This window comes from Manihot esculenta, chromosome 2 (genome assembly GCF_001659605.2).
Source record: "Manihot esculenta cultivar AM560-2 chromosome 2, M.esculenta_v8, whole genome shotgun sequence".
NCBI classification, from domain to species: domain Eukaryota; kingdom Viridiplantae; phylum Streptophyta; class Magnoliopsida; order Malpighiales; family Euphorbiaceae; genus Manihot; species Manihot esculenta.
In genome coordinates, this window is record NC_035162.2 from 21,421,175 (window position 1) to 21,440,902 (window position 19,728).

General features: G+C 36.9%; 1 protein-coding gene across 1 annotated transcript; it reads left to right on the top strand.

The window, feature by feature from the left end:
* Window positions 1-1,563: 1,563 nt before the first annotated feature.
* Window positions 1,564-4,335, top strand: LOC110608539. Its single transcript, XM_021747789.2, has 4 exons — window positions 1,564-1,714; window positions 1,804-1,857; window positions 1,978-2,029; window positions 3,938-4,335. The coding sequence occupies exons 1-4, from the start codon at window positions 1,626-1,628 to the stop codon at window positions 4,166-4,168; spliced, it is 426 nt and encodes a 141-aa protein (XP_021603481.1). The 5' UTR covers window positions 1,564-1,625; the 3' UTR covers window positions 4,169-4,335.
* Window positions 4,336-19,728: the final 15,393 nt, after the last annotated feature.

The window sequence follows — 19,728 nt, forward strand, 5'->3', positions numbered from 1 at the left end:
ATTTGATTTTGAATGATTGTAAATCTTTATTAGACTCTAAAACGTATATTTCTATTAGATGGGTTCGTTGTAATACTACTCTAACTGTTTATACTTTGGCTAGAGAATTTATTAGGCATAATTATCGTTCTGATTCGGGATGATTACTTAAAAAAAAAAGCGCACAAAAAGATTTCAAAATCTATCCGAAATTTCAATGTGATTCCGGCCCATGTTTTATTTTACTTCATTTAATTTTAGTTTGATTTAGTTTTACTCTTTGATTATTAAATAATTATTCATAATTATTATTTTATTTGGCAAAATTTATATGTAATTATTATAATGAAAAGTTATATTTAATAAATACTTAACTCTTCATTTAAGTTTTAAAATCGACTTTTCATACTTAATATATTATGTAATATACTTTTTAATTATTTCTTAATTAGATAAATTTTTAATTATAAATTAATCATATAGTTAACCAGTTAATATATTGTATAATATAAAATATATTTAACTTAAATAATAATAAGTGATTATTTAATAATCAAAATTAATTTTAAAATAAAATTAAAGGAATGAAATATTATATTATATGGTATATAATTACAAGTATAATACATGTATTATAATTTTAATTAACATAAATATATTTAATTATATCACAATTACTGAATTCAATTTCAATTTAATACGATTTTAAATGAATTAATGAAAATTCATAACGAAATTAAAATAATATAATAATTTCAGGATCATATCCTTTTCAATTCAGTTTGAGACTTAAAATATCATAAATACTCTCATGACTTAAAGTTACCATTAACTTCTACACTATTATATTTAATTAAATAATAATTAAAATGACATATACCGACATGAAATTAAAAAATACCAATTTTCTTAGTAATATTTATAAAATTTATTTATCAACCATATATAATATTTAATTATTAGTAATGTATCATTATATTACTTTTTTAATAATTTATGTATTTTTATAATTTTAAAATTAATATTACGAAATTTACAAACATTCTTTTTCTATTAGTTCTGTTATAATCAATAACTAACTATTTATTAGAAATATAACTACTTGATTAGATTCGATTTTCTATAAAATTTTCATTTTAATTTTATTAATATTATAAAAAATTACTATTTAATTTCTATACTATAAAAAATTCATTTCATTAATTTTAAAAAATATATTAAAATATTTTTAATATATTAATAAAAATACAGATTAATTTTTTTTAATTTTTACTATTAAATATTTTACTTTTTAATTTTTATAATTTTAAAAAAAATTATTAATTTATCTTTTAATTTTTTAAAAAATATATTAATTAATTTCTCCATATTTAAGATATTTTAAATTTTTTATAGAAAAATTAATTAATAAATTTTTAAATCATAAAAAATATTTTAATATAATTTTTAAAAATTAAAAAATTAATTAAAATTTTTTTTATATTATAGAAATTAAATAATAATTTTATTTTATAAAAATAATAAAAAAATTAAATAAACATTTGTTTTTTTTTTAATTAACCGAATATCTCCTGGATTTCTCATTTTAGCCTCAATATAATTTTAGATATTCTAACAATGTGAAGGCGTGAAGCAACTAGGAGCTAATGGACTCCAAGGACTCCAAAATCTCCACTGCCACCTCCTTCAGGCGGCCGTCCAATCGCCTTCTCTATGACCGCCGTTACGGTTGGGTGTAAGAATCTCTCTATTTCTAGGTTTTGGTGTCAGTGTGTACAGAACTACAATTGAGGATTATTCTATTGAATTACTTTTGATTTGCAGGTTTGATGAATGGAAAGACCCCTCAGAGGAAGCCCTAGCTGGTGGCCGGGGAATGTAAGATTTTTTCACCCTTTTGCCCCACTTTTCCTACAGTCTCTCAGGAAGCAATCAGAGCCCTTTTCTCCCACTCATTAATCTCGTGTTTTGGTCATTCTTTTGAATTTTTCTGTGCAGGTTCTGCATATTGCCTCTAACAAAAGCTTTCCTGAATACAGCTAAGAGCTCGGTATGTTGAGTTTGGGTTCTCTGTTATTTTAGTAAATTATAAGCGACTATTGATTGGCTATGATGATTATGTTATGTGAATTTCTATTTTCTATTGTGTATGACAGTAGAATTTTTTTGCACTAGCAACTTTTATGTCTTGGGGAAGAATTGAGTTGTTAGCACTTGTGCTAGAAACCCAAAAATCACGTACTTCTACATGTACAAGTTTCAATGTATTTGTCAAAATTTACCAATAGTCACTAAGGCTTAATCTCAAACTAATTGAGGTTGGCTGGTTATGTTTGAAATCTTTCCTGATCAATCTCTAAAATATTGTAAATATTTGACACTATCTCTCCATATCTTGTTAGGTCTCCCGCTTTTCTTTCTTTCATTCTACCACTAACTTGTCACACTTCCATACTGGGGCATTCAATGCTCTATGTTGGACATGATCAAACCATCTTACTTGACTTTTTTCTCATTTTATCCCCAATTTTTGCTTTATACACTGTCTGGCAGATGGGTCATCCCACTAAAATAATATTTTAGGAGTGGCCCTTACAACCGCATATTCAGTCTAGTTTTATTTTGTATTAATGGAAAAATGCTTGTGTGTTGGTATGTTAAGTTTGTGGCATTCTATAAAGTCCTGAGTTAGATGAGCTTTTGGTTTACTATTTTCCCTTCTCTTTCTCCTCAAAGGAAAAAAAAAATGTTGGATCTGTAGATGGATGCTTTAGCCCATCTTTTTCTTTTCTTTATTTCTTCCTCTTTCTTATTTTTAATAGATTTTAGATAAGGATCTGTTTCAGACCCTGTATTCATTGCTTTCAGAATGTCTGTTGTTGTGCTGTTGAGGATAGAGTTGTCCTCTTAAAGCTTTGGATTCATCTGCATTGGCATATTTAGTTTTGCCTCTAACTTGTTCAATATGTACGGGAGAAGATATCCTAAGGATAAAGAAAAACCATTTCAAGTGAGCAATAGAAGTGGGTGAATTATAAATTTTCTTGTAACATATTTTCCCTATAGTGCTTAGCTAGGGATGCTTCCATGGTTTAGGATATTTCCTTGAGAACTAGCAAACCTGGAACTCTAGAATAACTATCTCAAGTAAATATATGACGATAAGCATACATCTTTAATAAAAATATCTTCATACCTTCTCCATAAATTTTCTGAATTACCTTTTACACTCTACAGTACTGCCTTCATCCTTGAGAACTATGAAGAATGCAGTTCCATAAGCAAAGAGTGCCTTCTGCTTTGTTTAAAGGCGAGGGTTACAATAGCTTTGGAGATTACAAATAACTTAGTTCATCATAATCATGTGTGTTACATATTGCTCGAGGTTTCCCTGGATTATTGTGGAGCAATAATTGGACATGGCACATAATAATTGCAAGCGCACTACTAGGTTAAGTATGACATTTAATTTGATATCACAATTCAGGTAAGATTAGATTTTACTTACAGAGAGGACCTTGTGAAGGCTGAAAAGGTTTGAAATTCTCTATTGATTATTGCTGGGGCTAGTTCCGCCACATTTCTTCTAACCGTGATGTTTTACTTGATAAATTCTGTTCTAAACATGTGCTTTTTTCCTGCTCTTTCCTAATTAGTAGGTGGATTCCAGAATGATGTGTAATTTACTGAAATTTACTTTAGCATTTACCCTTTTCTTTGTGGGAGGGCTTAGAGGCCTAATTTGCATACCCAAGTTTAAAAAACATGCTAAGCAAAATGCTAATGTTTCACCTTAATTTAACTTTATTTACATCACTTTGAATCTGACTGTCTGAGAGAAGCGAGGCCATCATTGTAATTGAATGATGAACAAGCTGTAATTTAACTGCGTTCACTATAAAGAAAATTAAAATAGCTTTATCCACTTCACTCACATCTTCTCTTCATTTTGTCACAGATTAATCTTGCAGCAGATTTTGCTCTCAAAGTTTTGGAAAAGCCAGATCTTTTGTCTCCTCAGGCACTGCGGGCAAATCTTGATAAGCAGCTTAAACAAGTCATTTCTTCCATAAAAACACCAGAAATCAACATATTTGCTCTCAATGTAAAGAAATCATGCGAAACCTCCAATTTCTCTTCACATCTACAAACAGGAACCACAGAATCAGATATGACTCGAAGTATGTAAACTTCACTTCCAGTAGTTTCATGTGAATCTACTTTATATTATTTCAGTCTTTGTTGAACTTATATGGACTTTTCATGTCTACAACACATGGGGTTGTAAAAGCACTATATTTGATAGATGGTGAATCTAGTTTTAACAAACTATTTTCAGCCAAGAATTTTGTCCAATGGCTTGTGATGTCACGTACAACTTTCTCCCATGAAAGCACAGATATACATAACTATACGTCTGCTGTAATCTTTGTTAACAATATGTTTCAAGTTTTTAACATTATATAAAGTTTTTTAACGTTATATAAAGTATGATATTGAAAAGGGTAGATTTGGGTAGATTGTGGTAGTGAGTAAAAGAACTTCCTTAGTATTCCATGTACCTACTACCGCTGCCTTGCTAGTTATGAATGCCTCTTGTTGTGGATGCAATTGATACTTGCTCAAAAGTTCATAGATTATTTTGATAATATTAAAAGCACTGGTAGAATTGAAAGTGATTACTTTGAGCAAAATTCAAGATATTTAAGATTGTTAGTTTTTAATTATTTTATTTACTAGTTTTTTTTTTTTTTTGAACAAATTTTATCAGGTTTTTTCTTACATTTTAATTAAATTTTCATATCTTTTATTTAGTATGATTAATTTTGAGAGAATTTAAAACAATTGAAGTCTCTTTAATTTTTTTTATAAAACTAATAATATAAAAATTTAATTCTTTTAAATTATCGTTAAAATTAATTTTAAATTAAAATTAAAATTTACTAAAGTTGTTAAGATTTTACAAAAAATAATTTCACTTACATCTATTTATATCAAAATTATTTAATTAAACTTTGAGAACTACTTTTTTTTTTTTAATTTTAACTTTAAATTTTCTTTTGCTTTTTTTCATTAATACATGCTTTTTTTTTAAAAAAAATATTTTTATATTAAAAATTAAAATTTAATACATTTATAGTCAATATTAAAAATTAATTATATTATTATGTTAATTTAAACTTGAAGGCTCGATTCAAGGAAAAGAAGTCGACGTAACTTTTCATTCGGGAGTAATAGTTTCAATAATTATTTTATTTACTATATAATTTCAATCAAATTATACTTATATAATTACAATATTATTTAATTATTAAATATTTTTTATTATTTTATTTAGCTAATTTAATTAATTAATTATAATTTATTCTATCTAAATAGATTATATATATAATGTATACACTATTTTCGTACTAATAAAGTTATATTATTAGAATATAAATTATTAAAATAATTATATATATGTGTATATATATTTATAATTGATGTTATTATCTATACACATATTTAACGATAATATCAAATTATTATATATTTTAGTTATTCTTCAATTATTAAAGGCTTATAATAATATATTTAATTAATTAATTATAATTTATTTTATTAAAAAATTTATGTATATGCGCATTATGGATATACACTATTTCAATATTAATATGATTATATTAAAAATATAAATTATTAAAATAATTATATGTAGATATGTATGTGTTTATTTATAATTGTTATACATATATATATAATTATATGTTTTAGCTATTAGTCAATTATTAGAGATTTAAATTATACCACTAATTTAATTCGTTGTATTTAAATAGATTATATTAAATAATATCTTCATATTAATAGAATATATCTATTTACATACAAATTTTAAAATTTTTTTATTATTTTATAATTTAATCTAAAATTTTAAAAATGATAAAATTATTTAAAATTTCAAATTTTATTATAATTATATCCTAACTTAAAATCTGAATTCAGAAGAGTGTGTTATGCCGATGTGATAACATGATGTTGATTATTTTATTATACTCATCTAACAATAGATAAATGTTGTTGATATAAAAAATTTAAAATTTTATATTATTTTATAATTTAATTTAAATCTTTAAAAATTAGTAAAATTTAATTCAAAATCTCTAAATTTATTTTTTTTTTCATCTCCATCTAGCCTCATGAAAAAATCACAACTTTAACTTCTTTCTATTTGCCACTGATTCTAATAAAAATTATAACAAGTATCATATTTATTGATTTCTTACTTTTTAAATATATTATTAGATATTTATCACAATAAATTTTATTATATTCATTATAAAAAAAATTAATATAATAAAAATAATAAAAATTATAGTCTTACTGTACACAGTTCTAAATTGCTTAATACTATAAATCAGTGTATATATAAATGCAGACATTACATTAAGGACAGAAATCTTAATTTAGTATAAAATTAAAATATTAAATATTAATTCTTATAAATAAAAATATTAAATAAATAAGTTAAATTTATACAGTTACAAACGTCTACAAGCTCCATAAAAAGTTTAGTATCATTATTTTGTTTTCTATAATTTTTTTTTTTGAAATGGATTTTGTTATCTATAATTAAAAGGATATATAAGTAGATGAATTTATACAAACTGGTGTTGTAATTTATTGGGACATATCTAGATCAAATACAAAATAATTTACTGATAAAAGTAACATTCATTGTAATGAAGTGATTATACTATATATATATATATATATATATATATAACAGAATAGAGATTTGAAAGTTAAATATGTAATTAATATTGTAATAGAATAGAGATTTGAGAGTAAAATTATTTGTATTCCCTTCTGAATTGAGATATTTATGAACATATTATTGATATAACACGACAATCATTAAAAATAAGTTATGAACTGTTATTATAAGATAGAGTCAAGTGGCAATAGTCTAATAAGCCGATATGCGATCCCACTAGTGAAAAGAAAGACCAGAATATCATAGTACCCGATTCTTCATCAAGACTCACCCTCCCCTGAAGAGGACGAGTATTCACATAAAGTTACAGTTAGCAGGTACAATGCAGCAGATTCCCATTACTTTTGTAATCACGGGATTTCGGATCAATTAGTCAATGGATTCTGTTATCATTTAGCCAGCACTCACTAGATTTTCAGGAAATATTATAGTTAACTTCATCTTCTTACAGTATAAAAGCTAATGATAGCAGAGTCAAAAGTATACAAAATTCCTACACAACTATTGAATTATAAACAATTCCTTACATTCGTCATTTCTTTAGTTTATTGATTTGAGCGTCGAAATGGCTGCCGTAGGCACCAACCACCTCACATTCTCTTTCTTGCATATTGACTAATCGCAGCGTAGCTTTATTTTGGTCATATCATTTGGTTTCGTTGCTGGGAAAAACCATTGAATTCTCTATGTTCATTTGGATTAAAACCGGTATGTTATCTCCTTTCTCTTAAAAAGAAATCTTCCCTTTATTTCTCTCGAAATGGCTAGTAATTTATGAGCTGCTGCTAAGGTTGCTACTAATGAGAGCGTTATCATTTCTTCCACTCCTGACAGTAAACAAAACACACCCTCTGTGGTCAACGAAGCATATCTTAACAATCTAAATAATGAGCAAATGCTCCAATATATCAAAAGGTTATAGGCTATTCTCGAACAATACAAAGTTCGGAAGGAGGCATCTTTTATGGCTCCTAGGGAAAGGGAGGAAGCCTCTGTTGATATTCCAAGGATCCGGACAGAGGCAATCCAGATGCGGTCCAAAGGGAATGCCAAATTCGAAGAAGAAGAGTCACCAGATAATTCTTCGAAGGATGTCGACTAGAAGTTGATACGGGCTGTTCAAATGTATCAGAAGGAGTAGGAGGAGGACTATGGCCTGAAGGATGCCTCACCCCTATCAGAAGAGATCTTAGCAAAAACTTTTTCAACCAAGTTCAAGCTGCGAAGCTTGGGCAAATATGACAGAACAACAAATCTAGAAGTCACTTGGCGATCTTTAGAATGACCATGCAACTTCAGGATATCAACAACTTCGTGTTGTGCTGAGTATTTCCGTCAACACTCACAGGTTTGGCTCAGAAATGGTACCAACATCTAAGTTCAGGTTTAATTCAGAACTTTACGCAATTCGCTATATTATTTAAATTCAGGTTTATTACTTGTATACCTCCTAAAAAGTTCTCCTCTAACTTGCAGAAAATTCATCAAGGAGAGGGCGAGTCTTTAAGAGTTTTTATCTCACGGTTTAATGCAGAAGCAATACAGGTGGAGGAATTAAATCATGAGATAGCATGTGAAGTATTAAAAAAAGGGGACACGCAATGTTAAGTTAATGGATTCCCTAATCAAGGATCCAACTGCTACGTACTAACAGCTAATGGACAAAACCCAGAAATATATCAGGCTGGATGACGAAGTCCAAGCATTGAAAGAGGACAAAAGGATGAGTCAAAAGTAAAACCAAAAGCTAGAGAGGCGAGCATACGAAGAAGACCACAGAAGTTATCCAATCTCCCGAAGGAGGGATAACCAAAGTAAATATAAAAATTATACTCCATTAAATGTGGATCAGGAAAAATGACGAGGTCATATCACATCCCACATCGGTAAAGTACGAAAAATCAGAATTGTATATAATAGCTAGCACGAAACTACTAAATAATTTGGATTAACTATTTTGGACCAAGTGAAAAATGAATCCAAAAATTATTTAGATCAGTTTGGGCTGGGCTATTACAATTGGGTATTAAAGTCACCCTAGGTCAGAAAAATTGTGCGGAGCTAGTGGACCTGTAAGGAAAGAGATACCCGTGCAAGACGAGGTGGAGTTATCCGAGGCACTAGCAAACCACAATTGTAACGACCCGGAATCCGGACCGCTACCGGCGCTAGGATCCAGATCGGCATAAGGCCGCCGGGACCCGTAGCAAGCCTAACATACAACCTGTACACCTGTTTAATCCCATACATGATCAACACATACATAAAAATTTTGAACTTTTCTTTTCATTCATTCACCAAACTCAACCTGTGCATGCACTATTCATAAACATAATCATAAACATTAACCCCTCCTTGGAGTCCTCATCAATGCTCCAATGGGGTGACATAACATGTATTAAGTTTGGTTTACATAATCATCATTAAAATCATGTACTCAAAGGGATTAACAACATACTAGGGTCAAGCACAACTCTAACTTCCATAAGCATCATTACATTACATAACTGATTAATACTATTCATTACATTTCAACATTTATCATGTCCACCACTAGCTATTACATAGTCAAGACTTTACTCTAGCTGACCTCCTGGTCTATCCCGTACCTGCACACCTGGGGAATTAAGGGAGTGGGGTGAGCTACTAGAGCCCAGTGAGCAGAATAATAAAACATTATATTAAAAGTTCATGCTTTCATGAAATGCAACACATCACAAACAAATCACATCAAGGATGAATTTGTCACCAATAGCCCTCTACATTTCCATTAGTGCCAGAACGTAGAATGGGTCCTGGTCTTTCTCTTACATAACATAACATAACATTCCAAGATGCCAGGGACGTAGAATGGGTCTTCCTGGACTTTCTCTTACATAGTGCCAGGGACGTAGAATGGGTCTTCCTGGACTTCCATACCGTATCATCATCATATCATGACATAACATACGAGGGCTAATGGATCACTCAACATTCATCCACATCAACAACATAATATGCAATGCAACATATTCGTGAATACTAATGCAAACACCCTAACATATCACATGGTATCCATGATGCGTGAATCATGCTAAAATATTCATTATTTACTTTAAAACATAAAGAGTTATTCCACTCACCTCTGGCTAGCTTAGACCAGACACTGGAGCAGCTGACTCACTGCTGGGGTCCTCGGTTCCTCGGGTCCGAACCTACACAGGTGGACTCAAATGAGGGACCAAACATACAAGAACATGACTCTAAAATACTCCCCAAAATCCCCCTAAAACACCTCAAAACAATCATAGAAAACATGCAAAGGAGGGCTGCACAGGGCACTTTCGGCGGCAGGTTCGGCGGCCGAAAGGCCCTCCAGAGCCGAAAGTCATGCACCTTCGGCGGCACTTTCGGCGGCCGAAGGTTCCCTCCAGAGACGAAACTCATGCATGTTCGGCGGCACCTTCGGCGGCCGAAACTCCCTTCCAGAGCCGAAAGTCCACTTTCGGGGGCAGGGTTCGGCAGCCAAAGGCTGGCCTCCACAGGCAGGTTCGGCGGTCGAAAGTCCCTTCGGCTGCCGAACCTGAGTTCTTCCAAAGGCAGAACTCAGCCTCAACTCATGCACAAATGCCTCCCAAACTTCACAACTCAACCAAAACATGCATAAACACATACAATAGCTCCTAGGGGCTTCAAACTATCCTAAACCCCAACTACAACACATTCAAACACACATAAACAACCCACATTGCTCATAAGCATAACATAAACCCATACGCTCAACAATAACCTAAACATACATTTCTACCCCATAGATCCTCATAAAACTTGTTTAAAATATACAAGGAAGGTTGGATCTAAGCTTACCTCTTGAAGATCGAGAGGAAGGATGATCCTAGCTTGGAGATGGGGAGAAATCACCTCTTTGGTCCCCAAGCTTCAAAACTTGCTCTTTTGCTCAAATATCTTCAAATCAAGTGAAAACTCATAAGAAAATCATGAAGATTCGAAGGAAGAAGCTCAAAATCGACAAGGGACGGCGGAGAGCTCACCTTGGCCGAAAATGGGGAGAAAAGCTCACCCGTTTCGGACAAGGGACCCCTTTATAGGTGGCTGGCCAGGCCACTTTCGGGGGCCTAACGTGCCTCCGCATGCATGCCATGTTCGGCGGCCGAACTTAAGGTTCGGCGGCCGAACCTGGACTTCCCTCACTTATGCCTTCGGGGGCCTAAAGCGCTCCCGAAGCGCATGCATGTTCGGCAGCCGAACTTGAGGTTCGGCGGCCGAACCTGAGTCTTCCTCTCAAGACTATTTTCATTCAAAACTTAATTTCTTTCTTGCTTAAAACCATAAAATACATTAAAACATTTTATAAAAACATGATTTTACCCTTCTAGAGGTTTCCGACATCCGAGATTCCACCGGACGGTAGGAATTCCGATACCGGAGTCTAGCCGGGTATTACATTCTTCCCCCCTTAAGAACATTCGTCCCCGAATGTTCACCAACAAACATGGCATAGCATAAAACATGAACATACAAAGCATAAAACATAAACACACAACAAAACACATAACACTCACCTTAGAAGAGATGAGGATATTGCTGGAGCATGGACTCCCGTGTCTCCCAGGTACACTCTTCGATGTTGTGGTGATTCCAAAGGACTTTCACCATCGGGATTTCCTTGTTTCTCAACTTTCTGATCTGGGTGTCTAGGATCCGTACTGGCTGCTCAACATAGGTGAGATCTTCTTGGATCTCCACATCAGGCTCACTAAGAACCTTGCCCGGATCTGACACGAATTTCCTTAACATGGAAACATGGAAAACCGGATGGATTCTCTCCATTGAAGCAGGCAAGTCCAGCTTGTACGATACATTCCCAATCTTTTGCAAGATTTCAAAGGGTCCGATGTACCGTGGAGCTAGCTTACCTTTCTTCCCAAACCGAATCACCCCTTTCATTGGAGACACCTTGAGCAATACCAAATCCCCCTCCTGAAACTCTACTAGCCTTCTGCGGACATCTGCATAACTCTTTTGCCTGCTTGCAGCAGTCTTGATCCTTTCTCTGATTATGGGTACCACTCTGCTGGTGATCTCTACTAGCTCAGGCCCTGCCAAGGCCCTTTCTCCAACTTCTTCCCAACAAACAGGCGACCTGCACTTCCTTCCATACAAAGCTTCATATGGAGCCATCCCTATGCTAGCATGATGGCTGTTATTGTAGGCAAACTCCACCAAAGGTAGATGCTGCCTCCAAGAACCGCCAAAATCTAGCACACACATTCTGAGCATATCCTCTATTGTCTGGATGGTCCTCTCTGACTGTCCGTCCGTCTGTGGATGGAAAGCAGTGCTAAAATCCAACCTGGTACCCATAGCATTCTGCAGACTCCGCCAAAACCTGGAGGTGAACTGGGGTCCTCTATCAGACACTATTGAAACAGGAACCCCATGCAACCTGACAACCTCATCAACATACACCTGCGCCAACTTGTCCACAGAGTAGTTACTCCTGACAGGAATGAAGTGAGCAGATTTGGTCAGTCTGTCCACAATCACCCATATGGAGTCTAATCTGTTGGACGTTGCCGGTAACCCCACCACGAAGTCCATAGCTATATTCTCCCATTTCCACTCTGGAATAGGTAGTGGGTTAAGCATTCCAGCCGGCTTCTGATGTTCCAGCTTCACCCTCTGACATACTTCGCAGGCTGACACGAACTGTGCCACTTCTCTCTTCATAGCTGGCCACCAATAAACTCTCTTCAGATCTTGATACATCTTGGTGGCTCCAGGGTGAACACTGTATCTGGCATTATGAGCCTCCCTCATAATGTCTCCCTTCAGACCTACGTCATCTGGTACACATAATCTATTCCCATAGCGGAGGATCCCCTTGCTGTCAAATCTGAACTCTTCATTCTTGCCTGACTGAACAGTCCTGGCAATCTTCACTAACTCTGGGTCCTCGTGCTGTTTCTGAGCCACCTGCTCCAGAAACACGGGTGCCACTCTCATCTGGGCTATCAAAGCACCTGTACCAGACAACTCCAACTGTAGACCTTCATTAATGAGCTCGAAGAACTGCCTCACCACTGGCCTCCTCTCTGCTGAAATGTGGGACAAACTGCCAAGTGATTTCCGGCTTAAGGCGTCTGCCACAACATTCGCCTTACCCGGATGGTACTGAATCTTGCAATCATAGTCACTAAGCAGTTCTACCCACCTCCTCTGCCTCAGATTCAGCTCTCTCTGACTCAGGATGTACTGCAGGCTCTTATGATCGGTGAAGATCTCACATTTTACCCCATAAAGGTAGTGCCTCCACATCTTGAGTGCAAAGATTACAGCTGCCATTTCTAGGTCATGTGTAGGGTAATTCAACTCATGCTTCTTCAGTTGCCTAGAAGCATAAGCAATCACCCTTTCATTCTGCATTAGCACACAACCCAGTCCCACACGGGACGCATCGCAATAGACTGAGAAGTCTTCATTACTAGATGGCAGAGCTAACACTGGTGCTGAAGTCAACCTCTTCTTTAGCTCCTCAAAGCTCTCCTCACACTGGTCGGTCCACACAAACCTCTGGTTCTTCTTAGTCAGTCTGGTCATGGGAGCTGCAATCTTAGAGAAGTCCTGAACGAACCTCCTGTAGTAACCTGCTAAACCCAAGAAGCTCTTGATCTCTGTCACTGTAGTGGGTCTAGGCCAGTTAGCTACAGCTTCCACTTTCTTGGGGTCTACCTCGATTCCATTTTCTGACACCACATGCCCCAAGAATGAAATGCTCCTCAGCCAGAACTCACATTTGGAGAACTTGGCATACAAGCCATGTTCCCTCAAGGTCTGCAGAACTAACCTCAGATGATGGGCATGCTCCTCTGCATTCCTGGAATACACTAAGATATCATCTATGAAGACAATAACGAAGTGATCCAGGTATTGACTGAAAACTCTGTTCATGAGATCCATGAATGCTGCAGGGGCATTGGTCAACCCGAACGGCATTACAAGGAACTCATAGTGCCCATATCTGGTTCTGAACGCCGTCTTCGGCACATCCTCTTCTCTTATCCTCAGCTGATGGTACCCAGATCTCAGATCTATTTTGGAGAAACAACCTGCTCCTGCTAGCTGGTCGAATAGATCGTCGATCCTTGGCAACGGGTACTTATTCTTGGTAGTGACCTTGTTCAACTGCCTGTAGTCGATACAAAGTCTAAGGGATCCATCTTTCTTTTTCACGAACAGCACTGGAGCACCCCAAGGTGAGGTACTCGGTCGGATGAAGCCCTTATCTACCAACTCTTGCAACTGCTCCTTAAGCTCTTTCAATTCAGCTGGTGCCATCCTGTAGGGAGGGATAGAGATCGGTCTAGTTCCAGGCATCAATTCAATTTCAAACTCTATCTCCCTAGCAGGTGGTAAACCTGGCAGCTCGTCTGGGAACACATCTAAAAACTCACTGACCACGGGCACTGAGGCGGGCTCTCTGACATGACTATCCAGCTCTCTCACATGAGCTAGAAAACCCTGACAACCCCTCCTGAGTAGCCTACGAGCCTGTAGGGCTGATATCAAACCTCTAGGTGTACCCCTCCTGTCTCCTCTGAAGACAACCTCTGACCCATCCTGACATCTGAACTTGACTACCTTGTCTCTGCAGTCCAAGGTAGCTCCATGGGTAGATAGCCAATCCATCCCTAGAATGACGTCAAAATCTGTCAAATCTAGAACCACAAGGTCGGCGGAAAGGCACCTTCCCTCAACAAAAACTGGACTACACTGGCAGACTGACTCTGCCACTGACGGGTCACACTTGGGTCCACTGACCCATAGGGGACACTCTAACCCAGAGACCATCAACCCCAACCTCTCGACGGCTCTCGGAGCAATGAAAGAATGCGATGCACCAGGGTCCATTAAGGCATAAACATCAGAACAACCAATGATGAGATTACCTGACACCACTGTGTTTGATGCATTTGCCTCCTGCTGTGTCATGGTGAAGATCCGTGCTGGAGCTGATGGACCTTCACCCCTGAAACCCGCTGAAGAAGAGGCTGCCCCTCTCCCTCGGCCTCTGCCACTAGCCTGAGTCGCGGCTGGAGCTGCTGGCTGAGCCACACTACCCGAAGCTGTCTGCTGGGACTGTGCCACAAAAGCTGCTCTAGGACACTCCCGTGACATGTGCCCCTCCTGCCCACATCTGTAGCAGGCTGTCGTCCCAAACCGACATACTCCTTTGTGCGGCTTCCCACACTTCATACATACTGCATTATCTGCACCTGAGCTCGAGCCACTTCCTAATCCCAGACCGGACTTGATCTTGTTCCAGAACTTGTTCTTCTTTGACTTCTTGGTGGTATTGCTCCACCTCTTACTAGCTGAACTCAGAGAAGAAGGGTCTAATCTTCCCCCACCTGGGGTCTTGGAACCAGAAGGCTGTGCCACTGACTGCTTGACTTTCCCTTCGATGATTGCACTAGCCTCCATCCTCCGAGCCATATCCACTATGGCATGGAAACTCTCCCTCTCTGCTGACTGGATCAAGGAGGAATACCTGGAATGGAGCCTCATGATATACCTCCTTGACTTCTTCTGATCTGTGTCCAGATTCTGCCCAGCAAACGGCAACAGCTCCAAGAATCTGTCTGTATACTCATCCACACTCATTTCATCTGTCTGCCTCAACTGCTCAAATTCAATCATCTTCAACTCTCTTGAACTGTCAGGGAAAGCCCATCCTGCAAACTCATTTGCAAACTCCTCCCATGATAGGCTGTCCAACCTCGGGTTCACATAGTTTTTAAACCACTCACGGGCCTTCTTGCACTTCAGTGTGAACCCAGCCATCTGAATGGCTCTACTGTCATCAGCTCCTATCTCATCTGTTATCATCTTGACCCTCTCAAGGTACACAAACGGGTCATCACCTGTTTCAAACTGGGGAGCACCCAGCTTCATGTAATCGGTCATCTTGACCTTGCTCCCTCCAGATGAGCTAGGCTTAGGCATTTGGGTTACTGGGACAGTAGGTTCTGCTGGTGGTGGAGGAGGTGCAGCATCCCCCGGGGTAGGGTTTGCTGTACCGGGATAGAATGATGGGGGTGGGTACATAGGGTACTGTGGGTATGGTGGGTAGAAAGGTGGGTATGGCATGTGAGAGTGATAAGGGTTATAGCTGGGGTAATCCGATGTACCTCCCATCGAATACCCGGGATTTTGAGAAAAGGGTGGGTACTGGGGTGGCTGAACAAATCCCGAGGCCTGAGTGCCTCCTTGGGACTCTCCCATGCCCTCTTCCGACATACTCACTCCAAGACTGCCATCCCTCCTCTGATCTACATCCATATCATCCCCCACATCCTCTGACATTCCTCCCTGAACTGTTCCCCTCACTGATCTGCTTCTACCCAGATCCAAAGACCTTCTAGGGTCTCTTACTGCTCTTTCTCTGCTGGACCTACTTGACATTGCCCTAGGCAATGCAGGAGGACGGGCATCCGTGCCCTCGTCCTGGGGTGGCACTCCAGTCAATCGTGCAGATCGACGAGTTCCTCTCATCTTGCTTACTGAAAACAACACCCATCACATAAACATTAGCATCAAATGGTTCATGTGCAAACACATGAACCCGCATCACATACATCACATACATAGCATATCATTAATGCACATGCATATAATCATGGCATTTCACATCATCATTCAAGACAGGACTCTACATCCTATCCTAGTGGACATGATTTTCCTATTGTGCTTGACCTTCTAGAACATCTATGAGCCCGACACTCTAGGTCCGACCATATGAACCTAGGGCTCTGATACCAATCTGTAATGATCTGGAATCCGGACCGATACCGGTGCTAGGATCCAGATCGGCATAAGGCTACCGGGACCCGTAGCAAGCCTAACATATAACCTGTACACCTGTTTAATCCCATACATGATCAACACATACATAAAAATTTTGAACTTTTCTTTTCATTCATTCACCAAACTCAACCTGTGCATGCACTATTCATAAACATAATCATAAACATTAACCCCTCCTTGGAGTCCTCATCAATGCTCCAATGGGGTGACATAACATGTATTAAGTTTGGTTTACATAAGCATCATTAAAATCATGTACTCAAAGGGATTAACAACATACTAGGGTCAAGCACAATTCTATCCTCAATAACATCATTACATTACATAACTGATTAATACTATTCATTACATTTCAACATTTATCATGTCCACCACTAGCTATTACATGACCATAACTTTACTCTAGCTGACCTCCTGGTCTATCCCGTACCTGCAAACCTGGGGGATTAAGGGAGTGGGGTGAGCTACTAGAGCCCAGTGAGCAGAATAATAAAACATTATATTAAAAGTTCATGCTTTCATGAAATGCAACACATCACAAACAAATCACATCAAGGATGAATTTGTCACCAATAGCCCTCTACATTTCCATTAGTGCCAGAACGTAGAATGGGTCCTAGTCTTTCTCTTACATAACATAACATAACATTCCAAGATGCCAGGGACGTAGAATGGGTCTTCCTGGACTTTCTCTTACATAGTGCCAGGGACGTAGAATGGGTCTTCCTGGACTTCCATACCGTATCATCATCATATCATGACATAACATACGAGGGCTAATGGATCACTCAACATTCATCCACATCAACAACATAATATGCAATGCAACATATTCGTGAATACTAATGCAAACACCCTAACATATCACATGGTATCCATGATGCGTGAATCATGCTGAAATATTCATTATTTACTTTAAAACATAAAGAGTTATTCCACTCACCTCTGGCTAGCTCAGACCAGACACTGGAGCAGCTGACTCACTGCTGGGGTCCTCGGTTCCTCGGGTCCGAACCTACACAGGTGGACTCAAATGAGGGACCAAACATACAAGAACATGACTCTAAAATACTCCCCAAAATCCCCCTAAAACACCTCAAAACAATCATAGAAAACATGCAAAGGAGGGCTGCACAGGGCACTTTCGGCGGCAGGTTCGGCGGCCGAAAGGCCCTCCAGAGCCGAAAGTCATGCACCTTCGGCGGCACTTTCGGCGGCCGAAGGTTCCCTCCAGAGACGAAACTCATGCATGTTCGGCGGCACCTTCGGCGGCCGAAACTCCCTTCCAGAGCCGAAAGTCCACTTTCGGGGGCAGGGTTCGGCAGCCAAAGGCTGGCCTCCACAGGCAGGTTCGGCGGCCGAAAGTCCCTTCGGCTGCCGAACCTGAGTTCTTCCAAAGGCAGAACTCAGCCTCAACTCATGCACAAATGCCTCCCAAACTTCACAACTCAACCAAAACATGCATAAACACATACAATAGCTCCTAGGGGCTTCAAACTATCCTAAACCCCAACTACAACACATCAAACAACCCACATTGCTCATAAACATAACATAAACCCATAAACTCAACAATAACCTAAACATGCATTTCTACCCCATAGATCTTCATAAAACTTGTTTAAAACATACAAGGAAGGTTGGATCTAAGCTTACCTCTTGAAGATCGAGAGGAAAGACGATCCTAGCTTGGAGATGGGGAGAAATCACCTCTTTGGTCTCCAAGCTTCAAAACTTGCTCTTTTGCTCAAATATCTTCAAACCAAGTGAAAACTCATAAGAAAATCATGAAGATTCGAAGGAAGAAGCTCAAAATCGATGAGGGACGGCGGAGAGCTCACCTTGGCCGAAAACGGGGAGAAAAGCTCACCCGTTCGGACATGGGGACCCCTTTATAGGTGGCTGGCCAGGCCACTTTCGGGGGCCTAACGTGCCTCCGCATGCATGCCATGTTCGGCGACCGAACCTGGACTTCCCTCACTCATGCCTTCGGGGGGCCTAAAGCGCTCCCGAAATGCATGCATGTTCGGCAGCCGAAAAGCTTATCATTATATTGCCGCTACTAATTGATAGGGTTCCCTTTATTAATTAATATAATATTTTTTATTTTTATTTTTTTGTAATTAAAATATTTTATATTTTTAATTAAATAAGCAAAATAAAATAATTTTAATTTGCTTAAGCAGATTCAAAATCAACGCTATGAATTTTTTTTAAAAGAAAAAAAATCATGACCACACCTTCGTAGAGCTGTATTTTTAACATCAAAATAAATTTATTTTCAAAAAAAAAACTTTAAAATTAATTTATACGCAAAATACAAATATGTAGGTAAAAAAAAATTCAAGTATGTAAAAAAAAAATTTTTAATGTGCCAAATTTGGCATAATTGTGTTTTTTGATGGAATAAGACCCTAAAAGTGTTAAATCGTTGGTTAAAAATTTGGAATAATTTTGGTATAAATTTAATTTATATATTGTGGATAAAGAATTTTGGTTTTTTGGTTACCGATTAGTAATTATGTTTAGTAATTAGTAATTCTGTAAAAAAATTTCAATTACCATAATTTCCAAATTTGCTAATTGGTCATGGTGATGGTTATAAAATGCTCACCTTTAAGCATATGGTAGTGTAAAGTTCATGTTACTAAGGGTGTGTAGTACCGGTTCTCAAACTGATTCCTAAAAGAAAGCGGTACTATATAAAAAAAACGATTCCTGGAAATTAAAATAAAACTTTAATTCTTTACTTAAATTAATTTAAAGTCAAGAACATTAAAAAAAAAGATGGGACGCAAAATAAACGATAGTGTCTTTCTTACTCCAAAATGTTATACTCATACATTATAAACAAAATTGTTATTTATTAGTAATCATTTATTCAAATATTCAATTAAAATAAAACTTTAATGGTTCACTTTAATTAGTTTAAAGTCAAGAACATTAAAAAAGAAACAATGGGGGCCAAAATAAATGACAGTGACTTGCTTACCCTAAAATATTATACTTATACATTATAAACAAAATATAATAATTATTAGTAATTATTTATTCAAATATTCATTTAAAATAAAACTTTAATTGTTCACTTTAATTAGTTTAAAGTCAATAACATTAAAAAAGAAATA

Excerpts from the sequence above, each read along its gene's own strand:
- LOC110608539 (XM_021747789.2), top strand. The coding sequence starts at position 1,626 with ATGGACTCCAAGGACTCCAAAATCTCCACTGCCACCTCCTTCAGGCGG. Across the intron at positions 1,715-1,803 it reads GACCGCCGTTACGGTTGGGT|GTTTGATGAATGGAAAGACC; the intron begins GTAAGAATCTCT and ends TTTGATTTGCAG. Across the intron at positions 1,858-1,977 it reads CTAGCTGGTGGCCGGGGAAT|GTTCTGCATATTGCCTCTAA; the intron begins GTAAGATTTTTT and ends TTTTCTGTGCAG.